Genomic DNA, 17,774 nt, shown 5'->3' on the forward strand with positions numbered 1-17,774 from the left:
TTTTAAAATCTGTCTATTCACCATGCTTTGTAAACTCACCTTCCTTTCTTTCCCTTTTTAATACCATAAGCACGTATAATTTTAATAAAAAAAAATCCATCCGTGTTTTTCTAGTATCGTGTACTTTTCTATACGCTATTAATGTGGAATCTCCCTGACCGGAGATGTGCAAGAACCGTCCGAACACAATCGTGTGCCATGTGCTCTAGGGTGACCCTGCTGGAGCAGGGAGGCTGGACCAGGTGATGCCCCTGGGGTTCCTTCCAACCTGACCCAGTCAGTGATTCTGTGACGTTTTTGTCATATTTTTGAAAATCTTTTGATATTTACATTTTTCAGTGATACAAAACCCATAAGTGGAAGGGAAAATGAATGAGTACTTACATTCGGGTTGCTGATGGGAAGTACGCTGTTTAAAATTGTTAAAAGCCAGGATAAGGCAATGAGCTATCAGCAAAAGCAGAAAAATAACAGTTCCATTTCCAAGCGGCTTTATTTATTTTTATTGAAGAATTTCACTGTTTCTCAGTATTGCAATTTAGAATGTTGTTTTTATTTTTCTTCTTTCAGACTGCTGTGAGTTTCGGAGATCAGCCATGGGTGTTAAAGGTTTGCAGGGATTTGTGGCAAGAGTTTGCCCTGATGCATGCAAAACGGTAGATCTGAGAGAAATGGCAGAAAAGCATCTCCTTGATCATCCCGATTCCCCACCTGTTATCGTAGTAGATGCCATGAGTTGCGTTAGACACTGGTACACACCAGAATCCTGGGTGTGTGGTGGCCAGTGGCAGGAGTACCTTGCCATTTTAGCGGATTTTATAAAAGTTTTTATGGCAGCTGGTATCAAGTTGGTGTTTTACTTTGACGGAGTGGTAGAAGAGAAAAAGAGAGAGGAGTGGATCAAACGGAGGATGAAGAATACTGAGGAAATAGCCAGATTATTCCGGTTTATCAAGACTCACAGGAAACAACCAGGGAGAGAAATGTTTGTTCTTCCTTCAGCTCTGCCTACTTTTACACGTTATGCCCTGAAATCACTTGGTCAAGAAACAGTTTGCACATTGCAAGAGGCAGACTTTGAGGTGGCTGCATATGGTTTGCAACACAACTGTATGGGAATTCTGGGGCAAGATAGTGACTACCTCATCTATAATACATGCCCTTACTTTTCCATTGAGAACCTCCGTTTGGACAGACTGGTCACTGTTATGTACTCTCGAGAAGTTCTTTGCCATGTGCTGGGTATTAGTTTGACACACCTTCCTCTGTTTGCGTGCTTGCTTGGCAATGATGTTGTTCCAGAAAGCCTGTTGGAAGGCTTTTGGCGCAAATGTTTAAACACCAGTCCCCACAGGAACAGCAGCTACAACAGAAGAACAAATATACTGCTATCTGTAGCAAATTACATCTCAAAAATTCCATGCTCGTACAGCAGCCTGAAACACTTGGAAGAGATACTACCTCTGGGATCAGACAAGACCTTGCTTTACAGAGGAGTGAGCTCCTATCTTTTGCCTGGGCAGCAGTCTCCATGGATTCCTCCCAATGTAACAAGCTGTCAAATGTTATCCCTTCAACAACAATCAGATCTCTGTCAAGATAAAGAAATCTTTCAGGTAACTTGTTTTTTAAAGCTTAATGATCACTTTATTGCCATGACCACTTAGTCGAAGTTAGTAATGAGTACATCAATCTTATTGATTTGAATTCACTTGTGCAAAAATCTTTTGTCTGTTAAGTAGAGATTGGGATTGTCCCTACCCAAGTGTAGGGTCTTGTACTTGGCCCTGTTGAAATTGATGAGGTTCACACAGGCCACCTCTCAAACCTGCCCAGATTCCTCTGGGTGGATCCCTTCCCTCCTGCTTGTCGATGGCACCTCACAGCCTGGTGTGACCAGCAAACTTGCCAAAGGAGCACGCCATCCCGCTGCCCATGGGATGTTAAAGATGTTAAACAGTTCTCGTCGTGGTAGTGACCCCTGAGGACACCACTTGTCACGCTCTCCACTTGCACATTGAGCCATTGACCACAACTGCTTTAGTGCAGCTATCCAACTAATCCCTCATTCACCAAGAGGCCCATCTGTCAAATCCATGCCTCTCCAGTTCAGGGACAAGGATGTTGTGCAGGACAGTGTCAAATACTGTAAGTCTGTATTTTGTGATTTTTGGTTCAGGTTAAATTGCCCTTGTTTTCATTGTCCCAAACACATTTCAATGGGCTTATTAATTCCCAAAGGGCAGGTCTGCAGTAGCAAGTTTTACTTATGGCTTCTCATGCAGACAGGGATGCACTGGGGTTCGGGTGAGATATGGTATGTCAGATTGAGTCACTCTGGGAAATTGGATATATCAGCTTAGGGTGGCCTACCTGGCTAATAGAAAATGGGCTACCTTGCGTCAGAGTTTATGGAACAGTATTAAGTCTAGAGTACAATTCTGTAAATTCATGGCAATTAAGATAACATATTGAGATTTTTTAAAAAATCTATACAAGGAAGTGTATTTTAGACCCAATATTAGCCATCTGTTACTCCTTATTTTATTAGGTCCCTATAGACTTCAAACACAGAACCCTTTTTTCTTTCTCTTGCTTATCTTTAGCATTTTCTTTAAAACTATTTTTTGTTTTCTCATATTATTCTAAAGTAATCATATAATTCGCATTTTCCTTTCTAAAAAGACTATAAAAATTTTATAACTACGTTGTAACCTATGCAATACTCATTTCAGCTAAACTTTAGATATATTTGGGCTTTTATATTAACCACACATATCACAATATGTAATTGTTAATATGTATTAAGCACAATACATATAACTTTTGATTGTTGTAGTTAAATAGAATATATTTTAAAAAATCAGCAGCCATGCATCATAATAAGGTGTTGAAAAATACTCTTAATGCTTGAAGTGCAAGGAAAAAATAGACAGAATGCAATGATCTGTGTTGGATTATGGCCAGGACAATAGTGGCAATATCCTTATTCCTTAAGAGAATGTACCACATGATCTTTATGACAAGTGGTCATTATTTCCTGGTTTGGTCTTTAATTTGAAGGGTTGAAGTTCTGAAGCATCCTGCTGAGCTACTGCTCTAATAAAATAATAATGTTTAGAAACTCCATTGAAGAATGTCTCACTATTGCTGCATGAATCCTACGTTAAACCAGTCCCCGGGCCAAGGAGATTATAGTCAAAATATTAGACATGTTAATTTCTCTTTTGTTTTTGTTACAAGTGTTCAAATATTTGTATATGTAATGTGTGTGTTTGATTCATATTTTGAAACCCGTAAGTTCTGCTTACCTTGCGCATTGTCTGAACTGCATGTAAATGACACACACAGCTCAATGCCAGCCATGAGGACATAGCCTCATGTTGCTGTTTCTCTCTCAGAAGAGTGTAACTTTCTAGCTGAGTGTAGGTGTGAATCAGAAATGTTCTTCAAGATAGAGACATTGAATACAGCCATACTTTTGAAATGAGCTTGTAGTTTTTTCAGTACATAAGGATGGGTAGATTAGTGGCAAATTGCAATAAACTAGTGTTGTTGATGATCTCATATCTGTGACTGGTTTCTATTAAATAGTGCTTCATTCAAATCATGCTTATACTTGACACTGTGTTTATTTTATAGAAAAGTATACTTGGGGGATTACATTGTTTACATATATTAGGAATACTGAAGTATTTCTTGCAGGGAAACCATTAATTTGTTGTATAAGTGCTCTGTTGATTGGCACTGTACACAGAAAGTATGACATTTTAGTAGAATACGTTTTGATCAGTAATGACCCAGTGACTGACTGCAGCTTTGACCTGCTGAGTTCCCAGGTTTGCAGATACTGGAATTCTGCAGAAACGGTGAATTTGGTTCTGGCCAGTGGTCTTGTAGCTCAGAGTGAAAGAGTCTGTGATAGCTGCATGGATGGCACAATCCAAATAACACAGATAGCATGACATATGCAGGGAATGCAGAGCAGAGAAACATCAGTGCCTGCTCACCATATGGCACAGGTCCTGGAGAATTTATTAGTTGCACCCCGTGGAAATAATTCACTCTGCTCAGCTGTTCGAACACCCCCAGAGTTTTGGTCTGAGGTTGTGAAGTAGAAAATCTGTCTGGCTCTGCACTTGGCCAGTCCAGATTGCAAGTGTTGCTGGTTGGAATTCTGTGCTGCCTGGGAGCTGCTTTGTTGCTTTCTCATCTAGGCTGTTCCAGACCAGCAGACCCTGTTGGTAATGAGGCTGCTTGTAGCCAGCTGTTGTAGCCAGATGTGGCTGCATCCAGTGCGTGGTTAATGTGCAGCCTGGGTGATCCTGTTAATTCTGCTTTTCAGCAACATGCCTGCAGACCTAGATTGAATTTCTTCAAAATTGCTATTGCAAAGTAAAAGTGTGGTGAAGTTAGGTATTCTAATTTTACCAGAATGTGAACTACACCAAGTCAGGTTGGGAAAGAGATGCAGCTGTCTTTTATAGTTCATCTTGCAATAAAATTAAAAGTTTGCATTTTGTCATGCCTTCACTCACTGTTTAAAGAGAGAAGATACATTTTTAGGTGACCAAAGGAGGGCAGCTGTGTTGGAATTCAGAATTAATTTTAAGAATAATTACTCTCTAGAAAACTGTCTTTCAAGCTCCCAAGTTTTAAGAATTAAAGGAGGGGCTAATAAAGGTAATGATGGTTTTCCTGGGGATTCCTGGCCACAAAAAGATGGATGTCTGAAAATATGCTTATACTGGTGTTATTTGAAAAAGCACTTGTTCCCTCCCTGGCTGTTCTCTCCATTTCTACTGATAGAGAAATATCTATTTCCTCAAACAGTGAATACATTTGGTTACTTTTTGATTCTTCTTCATTTTGGAGATAATTCCTTCTTCCTTCTTTGAACAAACAGTTAGCTAAAGAACAGCATATCCAATCTGAAAATTATTCAGTCTTCAATATCCTGAGTACTGGAGTGATTGAGTGCAGCAACTCCTTGGAAGATGACTCTGACACAGAGATTCCTGGACAGTCACTTATCTACCGCCCTGCTCGTCAGCATATTTATTCTATCTTGTTGGAATCTGGAAAAGGTAAGGATTAAACTACTTACACCATTATTCAAGTACACTTTCAATTTTGAAATATGAAATCTTGAATTCATTGCTTCAATGGCTACATCAGCATTTAGGATAGAAAATGCATTTAGGATAAAAACTCGGAGCAACTGAAATGTACTTCTTATGGAAGTATGAGAAAATGTGCGAGTGAAATTGTGGGCTTTTTCTACATGCTGTTCCATTTCAGTGCATTTAAAGTGATCTTTGAAAAGTGGAGGTTTTTTCCCTCCTAAATGGGAAGTTGTAAAAGTTGCTAATGATCAGAAGATTGAGCAAAACAATGATCTTTAGGAGATTTTTGAAAGTTTGAGATGAGAGCATGTGAAACCTTATGTTGCTTATATAAATGTGTCTCCAGATGAGTTAGTGAGTTGTAATACACTTTTACAGAACAATAATGCACTGTTAAACTTTCACCTTCTGTTGATTTTAAGTCTGCAATTTTCAGAACAGTCAAATATAGTTACTGTAATAATACAAATGCAAGTAGTCATGCCAGTGATTATTAGTTCTTTCATCCAAGTGCAAGAAAATACGATTTCCTTATCCAGTGGTATAAACAGATTCGGTAGCAGGTACTTACATCTGTGCTTGCATTCATCTCCTTGAAGACAGAGAGTTCTTTATTCACATCCTTGGACCAGTTTCATGTTCTCAAGACTTCCATTAGTTAAATGTTATCTTTACAGTGTCTTTCAGCCAGTGAGTTGAAAATTAAAAGTATATTGAACTTTTATTCTTTTGAAAGTGTTGATTTCTCCGTGGTAATCGCTTTACATTTTATTGATGAAAGTGCACCGCCATCAAACCTAATATTCAAACTATTTGCTTAGAAAGGCACAAAAAGGTAATTAAGTCCATGACTTCCTTCAGCAGCCAGAGGCTGAAGGTGTGCCGTAACAGGAAAACCTGAATCAGAGTTTACAAAGCAATTTAGAGAGAACAACAAAAATCTCAGCAGTAATCATGCACATCTGTCATTTTTCATTTTTTGGTGTACTGCTTCTAAATTTTGTAGATAATTATAACTTGGTTGGGTTTTAGTTATTCATCTAAGCAGCAGGATATTCATTGATGTTTTCAGAAACACCCAGACCAAAATTCCTAATTAACGATTGTTGCTGCAAGATGGCATTGTAGTAGGCAGCTTTGCATTTGTGTTACAGTGGTTTTAGTGCTCAAAGGAGATTAGAACTGAAATACAGAAACATTTCTTTAGAGTCATATTGAAAATGAAATTTTAATGTGAAAGTTGTCTTCTTTTAAGTAGTGATTTTAGAGTAAAAGCACATATAACATGTGTTATTTATTCTCAGTTCAGGCTTCCAATTCCAGAGATAATTTTCTGAAGTAAATCATAGTACACTCTCAATTTTTAACCCTTCCAGAAACGTAGGTAGATTGTGTCTGCATGTGTGCCTCTGTTAAATCTGCATTTTCAGTGCATACGTCTACCTCTAACTGCTTTAACCATATCACTTCCTAGTAGCTCATGGGTTGTTTTTTTATTCCAGTGTATAGTTGCTTCAAAATCAAGAGTGTAGATCATTACTCACAGTTTGTATTGGAATGCATAAGTATGTGTGAGCATTATTTTTTTATGGATTCACTGCTAGACCTACAAGGAAGTTTTGTTCTTTACAAAGTAAGTAGAATCCCTTGCCAGTTTTCCTCAGAGGAGGTCAAGTTGACTGGTTTTTGTAATTTGATAAGGGATAGGATGGGAAGAAGTATTCTACACTGTATGTAGGTTGTAGTATAATGTAGAGTCACTTTGGATTAGCATTAAAAAAAGAGCTTACTGGAACAAGACAACCAATTAAATTAGTCTATGTGGAGTCTGCTGCCATTATACAGCTGCTGATGTAGCACATTTGAAGCTAACTCAACTAACTCTACACGATGTTCCAGTTTGCAGTGGTGATGTGTGTGTTAATGATCCTCTTTTTACTCCTTAATATTGTCATTTAAAATGTGGTGGAAACTAACTTCTTTGTAGTTTGCAGATCTGCTCATTTATTGTTAATTGGCAAAGCAGCCATTTAGAAAAAGCAGTGGTTACAGTTTTAGTAAGAGCAGGTTAAAACTAATGTAAACTGTTTCCCCTACTCTGAAACAAGACAGTTAATTTTGAATGTCTAGATTGAGATTTCCATGGGTGCCTAAGAGACCCACAATCCATAGGACCAGGATGTCATATCCTTTGAAACCATTGGCCCATACCAGGCCACTTTGCCTGAAGCCATAGTGGGATAAGTGTTTCTTTTGCCATCAGTGCCACTTTAAATAATTCTCTTGCACAGCCACTCATTTCAGTCCCTGTGCATCATCTCAGCTGTGCTGGTGCAGCTGTTTGTGCAGCTGTGTGGTGGCCTAATTTGAGAAACTGAAAATAGCCTCTGTCTCTCTTCCCTGCCTTTCTTGTAGTCAGGTAACTAACCTGGTTCTGTTTCCTTATCTGGCTCTGTGTAGCCACAAACAGCTGTGATGAAATACCCCGAGGGAATGGCAGGGAGTGGGGAATGAGCAAATCAGTACCTGCCTGTAAAAGATAGCAGTGCTGCTTAAAGAATTTCTTATATAACATTGCCTTTGGTATAGTTTGGTGTATGGTAAGCATGTGTGTACCTTTACTCATGGAAATGTTGGAGAATCACAGCCTTCTTTTTGACCCTACAGAAATAAATAGTGGCTTGATGGTGATTCTGATAACACAGCATTTGTTGCCTATGTATTTCAAAAGTGCATTTATAATTAATTGAGCTTTTTCTGATCAATATGTGAAATATTACATACAGTTATATAAATTGTCAACTCTTTAGCATCATTCTGAGAAAAAATACCTTTGGAAAAATTCAGGTAGGAGGGGAAAATAACAGTAAATAATACACCCTGATAGGCCAGCCAAGTTTTTTCTTATGTGTGCAAAGAGTTCAGAACAAAGCCAGCAGGTTTTGGCACTAGCACAGCCCATGGAAATACCTGCACCTGCATGGCCTTTGCCAATTAGGAGGTTATGTAATGTAGCCTGAGCCCGTGGCCAGCTCCTCGAAGTCCTGGCATCACTCCCAGTTCTAACATTAGCAGGCCAGACTGATCCTTGCTTTGACAATGTCAAAACCAGTCCATTAGCAGAATTTTTGCCAGTTATCACCAGTGACCACTCAGGAGAGCTGGCATTGTTGCAGGTGTAGAGGAACACACATAACAACATTTTCCAACTGTCTTGTGTTTTACACATAGTTGAAGCTTTCCTTTGGCTGCCTAAGCAGTGCTTTCACAGGTCATTCAGAATCTGTTTAAACAAAAGAACTGCTATTTTTAAAATTTCATTGGTGATACTCTTCCTATGCATTGTGGGGAAATAAGTTTGCAAAATTACTGGGTTTTTTTTCCCAAAACATTTCAATGCAGAAAGGGTTGACATTTAGTAATCATACCTCCATTTTGTTCTTGGTATGTTAATGTGCTGTCAGTTTGCAGGACCTCACTTTCAGCTGTATTTATTTATCTGGTTTTGTGAACAGTAATAAACTTCTGTTACTAATGGACTACAGTAGTGAAAAGCACTCAGCTGATGTGCTGCTATGTCCTGTTCCTACATTCACAAACATTAAAAGAATGAAACTGTAAACTTCCTATTGACTTCTCTTTTCCTGAGTTCAATGATTGTTGTAAAAAATAATCTCTCACTGGTATTTAGAATCAAGGCACATTTTGCTAAGTTTTTCTGTGAGTTGTGGAGCTCATAAAGAGCTATGCTCCCCACCAGCTTCCTCTCACCAAAGCTTTTCTATTTCTATGCTTCTTTATAGCGTCTTAACTTCTCATGTCCTTGACCACTCCCTCCTGCAATATACAGTGTTCCTAAGCATGTTCCCTACTGCCTCCTGCTCTTCCCAAATCCCATCTACCTTTTTTCACAGCTCTAGCTCTTCTACAGCTGTTTGTATATTGGTTTGCCATTTGGTCTGTTTGGATACAACAGGTAAGCTGACTTTCCTGCCTTTCTTTCAGTTGGTGCCCTTGTAGGATCCCTGTGTCAGCTGAGTCTCCAGTTTCACAAAATGTCCAGGACTTTAATCCGTTTGAAATCACTTCTTCTGTGTCAGATTTAGTTGAAACAGAGCAGTGCATCCATGAATTAATTATAAGACAGATGTCCTAATTGTGTTAGGTTTGCCTCCTTATGAAGCCAGGCTAAAATTTAGGAATCTGAGTGAGCTGAATAAATTGAATAAAGCAGAGTAATTACATACTAAATCTTAAAGCCAAATGCTAAAACATCAGAATGTTTCTGAAAGTGACTTTGGGTTATTTCATTGGAGGGTTTTGTTCATGAAATAGCATTATCACAGACAATGATTTATAATCAAAACGTGAGACTATTCAGCTACTGGAATGTACAGTTTAAGGCTTTCTTTCCCCCTAGTGTAGGCATTTTTGATTTTATTTTTAATGTCATCAGTTTTTGAACAATGAAGCATGGCAGGCCAAGTGTAATACTGTCCCTCTTAGTCCATGTGTTGGTTCTTCAGTCTCTCATCTTTATTGGGAGTTTGTGCTGCAGGTCCATGTGGAAGGAAGGAAGGAAGAAGCAGGGTTGTAAAACAGATTTTGTCATGTTCTTTTCCCCTTCTCTTATCCCTAACACTAGAAATCCATCTGAGGAATTTCTGCCCTTGCACTATAGCACACTACTCATTCATTCATGCCAACAGTTATCTCCAGCATTGAGCTGTGAATGAGGTCAGGAAATCAATGTGACAAAACATTTTTGGGTGGAGAAGGAAAGACAGTGTTGGAGAGATTTGTGTAGTGTGGTTTAATCTAAGGGAGGTTTTTGATTAGGGTTCCCAATGTGGCATCAGAAATACTTGTGCAGTAAATTTCAGGGAGATTTGAATAGGGGATAGAAAGCAGGAATTTTTAAGAATAGTGGCTTCAGTACTGGGTGAGAGCTGGAAGAAATTAGAGATGCAGTTCTGTGAATCTGGAAAAGGACAAGAGGAGGAAAAAAAAGAAAAGAAATTGAAAACACCACTCCAAGTGCCCAGGACTAGCTAAACTTCTTTAATTCCTACTGTTTACCAGACTACAGAAAGTGGCAGTTAAGGACACTATGACATGGTTACCATAGGCAAAAATCTGGACAGAATGCAAAAGCACCATTCATAGTAACACTGATTCTACGCTTCTTTGATGTTTTGGTTTTTTTTTTATGAAGACTTGCATTGGAATTATTTTGAGCTGACTATTGTAAATTGGATAGTCTGCATTTCAAAAATTCTTAAATGCTTGGGTTTTTTGCTGAGGGTTGGTTTGTTTGGGGTTTTTTTAAGCATCAAGTGGTTAAATGCACAATTCCTGTAATGAGATTTTTAATTTAAGGGGCACCTTACTCTTTAGGGGGGCTGAGCAGGGTTGAGGTTAGGGACTAGGAAAGCCACTTGAGCTATTATTTATAAACAATTGTTTTATGCTTGATAAAAGGTCTGGAGCAATAGGCTGTAAAAGTTCTGCATCTGACAGTGGGATGACTCCACTGCTGTCAGCTTTCAAATGGCCATCCCTATAAAGATGCCTCCCTATAAAGATTTTGGCTCAAACCCTGACACAGGAAATGTCATGGCAAGTTGGGAGGTGAATCATATTAAGCACTGCCTACATATGTGACAGTGTGACAATCTTAAGAGACTGAGGTAGCTCATGTAGGTCCCTAAGCTATGCCAGATGCCTCCAGAGCTTCCTCAACTGCCCTGGAGTGGGAAAGCCTAACCCTGTTTTCCACAGACTCTTGTACATAGATTTTTGGTTGCAGTTCTCCACTTCAAACTCATGTTTATAGTCCATAATTGAAACTCTCTTTATTTGTTCTGATGATTTGTCATAAAGATACTAAAACTATTATTCTTGGTTTGTCTAAAGAAGCTGAGCAAACAAGTCATCATGAAGTGCCTTTTATTACTTGGGAGTCCCAATCACAGCTGATTCCAGCTGTTACACTAGTGTCAATCCTTGCATTTGACTTACTGATCCAATTCTGTCTTTTTTAGGTGGAGCCTGTCCTTTGGTAAAAGAGTGGTTTGTCTATTTTGGGAATCCTCTCAAGCAGCCGGAGCTGATACAGCCTGTACAACCTTCTGTTACAGGTAGAATAAAAATGTGTTTAAATCTAAACTGAAAGAATGACTTCACTAAAATGAGGTTAGACAATCCATTGTATATTTGATACAGAATCCAGGATGACTGTGGAGAACTAGTAGCTAAAGTGCTGCATGCTTGTAATTACTTTGCAATTATAATAGGATTCAGCTTTGGGATACTTGTTATTGCTGTGTCTTGTTAAACCCAGTGCTAATTCAAACATCAGTTCCAAAATGCAAAGAATTTCTTAGAGGTTTGCTCTGAGGCCAGGATAAGTGGTGCATAGGGCCGTACTAAAACTCATCCATTCAGGTGTTTGACAGAATATGTTAAAGAGAATAGTGGAGAATGTAAAAGAGTAATTTTTAGATCACCTCTGACAACTCAGAAAGAGATTCCAGCTTTCAATAAAAAAAAAATCAAAATCAGGCTATCTGTTTCTGTGAAGCTGTTTCTACTCTCTTAAGCCTGAAGTGTTTTGTGTGGTTTTGTCTTCTTCCCTTTGGTAAAAAACACATTAATGAGCATTCTTAGTGAAACTGGGGTTATGAGAAATGTGTTACACTTATGAGGAGGTATCATGCACTTCAGTGAAAAGATTGAGCACTGTATATGTCACTAAGTTGTATCGTGCAATACAAGTTTAGGATGGGAAGTAAACAGTATTGTATCAATTTTGTTATTCCAGGGGGAAGATTGCTAGAAGTGTTCATTTGCCCATGCTGTTGTAGTCATCTTTGCTCTCACAGCTTTCTCTCTCTCTCTCTAGTCATCTGCTATCAAATGGATCAACAGCTCAGATGTTTTTCTCGTCTTTCATATGAAATGTATTTGTTCCATTGAAATACAATACCATTGATACCTTGTTAAGGAAAGTTACTATCTACTCGTCTTTTTGAGAGTAATTACCAGCACATTTTCCCTCAGTGTCCAGAGCTTTCTGTAGTTGTCCTTACGCTGATCTGGTCTAAGTTGGAATTCAGAAGTTGAAATGCAGGCACTTTTTTGTAAATTTACAGTAAATTTTGGTTTTAGGTATCCAAAGATTGCACATTTATCTTCATATTTGAAACTCATATATTTAATGAGAGTCTTTGAATTCAAAGATAAAGGAAACTCAGTTGCTTTTTAGATACGAGCCTTTTCAAAATAGTTTTTGAAGGACTGTTTGAAGTGAGTTATATCAACAAAATACAAATGAGTTTTCATTTGATATGCAGTAATTTCACTGTGCTTTACCCCTGACACAGTATTAGGAGAGTGATTTTCTAATTGGCTTTATGATAGCATGAAATTGCTGTGAAATTTTCCAATGGAATATGAATATGTAGAGTAAAAACTGATCAGTCTGTCCTGTGCAACTATTTTATTTCAGCATGTGATGGTCTGGGAACCTGATGCAAAACAGGGAAACAAAACTCAACAAAGTATAAACCATACCTATGTAGTTACATATGAAATTGTCCAGCAAATATACTGTATTTATTGCTGTGAAATTTCCCATCCCAGATAGTATACTTCCTTCCTCCCTTTCTGGAGGGGAATCCACTTAATCTCATGTGTTTTGGTTCTATAGCTCTGCAAACATGCAACACATAGAATCCACCTTCATGTTGACAATAAACAGGATTTTAAGTGTTTGTTTATAGCAGCCACATAAATGGAGTTTATAAAAACAGAATCTTCTCAGATACAATCTTTACTAACTCAGTAATGAAAGGCTGTTCAAGCAGACTATTAAAAAATGGGAGGAGGACTTTTAGTGTTTATTTTTAGTGCTCTGTTGTCATTCCTTCAGCAGACAAATATTTTTCTAAAATTTTTGCAGTCCATATTTGTATGCCTTACATTCGCTCATGCATCTTTGATTTTCCACAGCATGACTTTCTAATTCACCAAATAAGGTTCTCAACAGCACATCACATTTTTCAGACAGGGATCATATTTAGAGCTAAATTTAAAGTTGTTATAGGAAGTTAGACTTCAAGGCTGTCCATCAAGATCAGGTTACTTAAAAAGACAAAAAAAATTTTACCAAAAACCTACTTGAAACTTTAAAAGTGCAATTAATTTGGGAAGGCTCTTTGTTTTATCTTTTTTTGGAAAAACTGATAACCTGATCATCAAAAGTACTTTAGAGCTGTACTGAGAATATATGGAAAATCCTGACTCTTTTCAATTTGATTTAAAATAAAAAGTCCAAAGAAACAATGAACTTTGAACTGTAGTGTACATAATAATAAATATTTTAAATTTTGCATTGATATTAAAAAAAAAAGGAATTCCTCCTAACTTTTTGTGTGTGTATAAAAACCAGCAGAACTGCCTTGCATCTGGAAAGGTTGCAGGTGATAGATTGAATGTTAGCTTTTTTAAAAAATGAAATATTGAATTCTAAAGGCAGGATGGTAAGTAAGATGTTAAAATATGTTTAAAATATCGTATGTATTAGGTTTGGTTTTGGTGGTTTGTTTTTTTGAGAGACAGTCTTCTGAGTTAGCATCTGTGCCTGCTTGCATTGTCTGTGCCTCTTTCTTCCTTCTGGGATGTTTCTTTTCAGTTGAGTGAATATGATCATAATGTTTTACACACATTGACAGAGCAGTGCTTACATTGCTAAAAGGTGTCACTGGCAAATCAATTTTGTTAGAAGATCCATGATCCAGGAAAATACTGTTTAACATCCATATGTTGTGAACACAACAGCTATATTTGATATGTGGGTAGTTTATATGGAACAGAAAAAGTTCTAAAGTCTTTGCTGGAAAATGTATAGATTCTGCTGTTCATTTTATTTCTGAAAATGCATAGGATGTTGCAGCAAAACATACCACAGAGTTTGGATGTACTTTCAGTATTCTAATAATTGCATCTTCCATGAATATGCTGTGAATATGCTTAAGTTCAAAATGCTGTCTCTGTCTTTAATGGTCAGATTTAATTGGCATTTGAGTTTATTGGCTTAATAAACTGTTGGCTTAATAAACAGAAGTTACTGTTGAGTGTTCCTCACAAGTACATTTTTATAAACTTATCTTTATTACTTGGTATTTACATGAGCATGTAAAGTAGTAAAGTAAAGGTTCTGTTACTGGCGTTATAAAATGAAATTTCAATAGTCGTTACTTCAAATGTACATGAACAGTTACTATTATACATTAACATCTGTATGCACAGATGGTATACATAAAGCTGGTATGAATGTGAGGATCACCTTTGTTTAAGTGTTGAGTTAAATGATATCACAGAATTAATGCATTCCACAACTTTTGCATGTATTTCATATCCATAAATCAATTATTGAAATTCAAACAAGTTACATAAGTGTTTATGTAGTCCCTTGAAGTGCTTCTGTTTCTCATGCTGCTTTCTATATGACAATGCCATTAAATGTGTGAGTATAAAGGAAAAAAGGTAAAAAGCTATTTGGTTCATGCTTTTTCTTTTAGCTTGTGGGTAGTCTGGTTTTGTGGTTAGGCAAGTAGTATCTGACCTCCGTGGAGGTCTTTTTAAATCTCCTTTTCTTGAGGTTTCTGAGGACTGCAGTTCACAAAGTGCTGAATATGGTTTTCACGGAGTTTTGTGCATGTTAAGAATAGCTATGTTTGCATATGTTTGAGTAATACATGGGAACTTGTGGTTCCTACAGTCCCAATAGATAATTTTATCATTACTAGTCTTTATAGTAAAGATGTTTCAATTACATAAAAGTATGTTTTGGTGTGTTTTCCTTTTGTTACTCAGTTTTGGTTGGTTTTTAGGTTAATTTAGTAAATAAATAGAAATGTTCAGAAAGTAAAATATTGCCTACCCAAGTAAAATATTTCTATTACAGAAATGTTTTCTAATTACTCTAAATTATGTTGTGAGAATGCACCTAAAGCAGAGAATAGTTTGAGGGTCTACTGTAAATGAATCTTAGATCTGCTGCGGACTGCATGTATGATGGGAGAGTCATTAAACTTCAGTGTAGTTGTTTCTTTGTTTTACTTATCTTTCATTTGATAGAATAGATTAGTCTTGGGTATTACATGGAATTTTATTACTTGAAGAAGAGATCCTTTCATTAAAAAAGCACCTTTCATTGGTGTGTTGCAAACGGAGACAGCATCAAGTTCCCTTTCCCAGAGTTAACTCATGATCTATCAGTACCTCTTCTTCCCAGGCGCAAGTAGATGTTTCTGAAAGTGTAAGAAACTGTTTATGGAAGAGATGTCTTGAATTTTTCGTTGAGCTCTCTCAATATAGATCTATAATCCTGAATATTGATGTAGTTAATGGTTTTACTCTGAAGAAAGAAGGATTTCTATTATTAGGTAAACCCCTGGATGCAAAAGAGAACTTTACCGATTCTTGGCATATCTCTTTGTATGCAGAAACCATCAAAACTATTTGAGTTTACCCTTGTACAGATTGTAGGAGAAGTTGGCTTTTTTTTGGGTTTGTGCATGTTATATTTGATTTTCTTCCTGGAAGTCAGTCTCTGCTGTTCTTTTTTTTCTTAAGGCAGCAATTACCAATATCAAAACCAGTAATGTGAGTCTTACTGGGCTGTCTGTACTACCCTGCTCACTGCCAATATTTGTGTTATCTCTTACCTGCATTTCTGCCTCCAGTCAAGCAACTGGTATTTTTTCTTAATAATACATTTCCCATAGAAACAAGAAAACTTATGAGAAACTTATGGACTGTATAATAGTAATTCTTTATATGGTTAAAACTTTTGACAGGAGGCTTAGTCTTAAAAAAAGTAAAAGAAAGGTCTTTTACTCCCTATACTAGGGAGATAAAGAAAGTAAATACTAACTTCTCTTCTAGTGTCCCCCCTCTCCAAAGAATTAATACCATTTGGTTAATGGGTTTTCCTGGTTAAATAAACACCATCTATGTAGATTTCAGCACCTTGTCACTTTAACCATTTATTATCACCAAGTGTTCCTAACTGGTCTGCAGCTGCTGCATGTCACATAAAAAAGGAAAAGGTGTTACCAAATGTAGCTTAATTAGTCCACATTGAAAATTCACACCTCATTTTATTTAACTACAGAAGCAGCCGTACTTTATGGCACAATTCTGTCTTTTATTGAGATTCTCAGGCATAACCAGTTGCCTGTTCTGTTATTTCACGTGCATTAGTGTTTATTTTGATAACAGATTAAATGTAATTTAAATGAGGAGCAAATTTTGCATTAGCTCACATGTGTCACAAGTTGGGAGATGGCAGCATGGGGTAAATATTAAGGATTTAGAGACAAGCGTGAATGATAGAAAGTCTGAAAAGATACATCATTCATAACTGATGACAGTTCTTTTGTGTATATTTGCAACAGTGTTTCAGACAGTAGCCTAAGAAGTGAAAAATACCAGATTGCCTTGGTTTTTGTTCCCAAACTGGAACGGGCTGCAGAAGAGTCATCTCCACACTGTGCCATGTGAAGGATGCATGTTTACCCCCAAGTGGCATAGGTGACCAGGGTGTTCATTAAAACAGGTAATCGGAAGGGAGACGTTGTGAGGATCCTTCAGGGACCCCTGATGTGTTAACTCTAGGAGAGGGAGAGAGGAGAAACAGATCTGCTCTTTTTCTGCTGAATCACTGTTTTGTGATGAAGTGAACCTCATTTAATCTTGTGCATCCCCAAGGGAAAGAGCACGCTTGAAGGCAAACTTTGCTCTTGCATAGGTTAAATGCCTGCTGTCTCAAGGTTGTCTATGTTATTGTAAGAACTGAATTCAGTCCACTCTGCTTAAACATGCTTGTATTCAATAAATTTTGTTTAAATTACAGGACACATTTTTTTGTTAAATTTTTTTTTTTCAAATGCAAGTTTTGTCAAATACATTGTATTTTCGACTCTGTGGTCCTTGCAAGTGCCAGGAGCAGATCAGTCATTTCCTTTCAGATTGTAATGAGTTAGACATGTTTTATCTTGTTGCTGCCAAAATAAAATAATGGATTTCTTTTGTAGGTGGAACACCTAATTTGAAAACACTGTGGCTTGCCAAAGGGCCTGATGTGGAAAAGCAACGGTATAGTACATTTCTGGCATGCTTTCACCTTCAAGATGCAATGGAAGAACTCCAGGCTCTAGAAGCACCTGTTGCAGGATTCTGCTGCTTGCTGGCCTATCTTATGATGCAGGTAAGAGGGACAGTGGCTTTTTCCTCAGCTGTCAGTCCTGATAGATTCGAAGGACTAACAAACTGGTTTTTGCTAGCCTATGCTGGGTATTTCTCTTAATCCTTACTGTAGGCATAGCTGATCAAATATAATAGTACTGCATTACAGTATTTGTAATTACTCCACTTAACGTGCACCATCCTGTTAGAAATACTTGGGGGTTTTAGTAGCTAATCATAACTCTCACATGCCCATGACAAAACCCCTTGGGCAGTCTAGGAGAGAGTGTATAAACTGAGGGATTTCCCCTGTTCTTTGGGACCTGTTTGCAAATTAAGGTTGCTCCTTTTGGGTTTCCTTTGTGTCACCAAAAGGACACATTCCCTCAGGTG

General features: G+C 37.5%; 1 protein-coding gene across 1 annotated transcript in view; it reads left to right on the forward strand.

The window, feature by feature from the left end:
* Positions 1-17,774, forward strand: part of FAM120B (family with sequence similarity 120 member B) — a 47,815-nt gene that overhangs the window by 323 nt on the left and 29,718 nt on the right. The window contains exons 2-5 of the mRNA XM_085055416.1: positions 571-1,616; positions 4,907-5,087; positions 11,171-11,266; positions 17,231-17,403. Coding sequence (XP_084911542.1) covers positions 597-1,616; positions 4,907-5,087; positions 11,171-11,266; positions 17,231-17,403 — 1,470 coding nt within the window. The 5' untranslated portion in view covers positions 571-596. The remainder of the gene's footprint in view (positions 1-570; positions 1,617-4,906; positions 5,088-11,170; positions 11,267-17,230; positions 17,404-17,774) is intronic.

This window comes from Lichenostomus cassidix, chromosome 3 (genome assembly GCF_008360975.1).
Source record: "Lichenostomus cassidix isolate B80296 chromosome 3, HeHo_3.0, whole genome shotgun sequence".
Classification (NCBI taxonomy): domain Eukaryota; kingdom Metazoa; phylum Chordata; class Aves; order Passeriformes; family Meliphagidae; genus Lichenostomus; species Lichenostomus cassidix.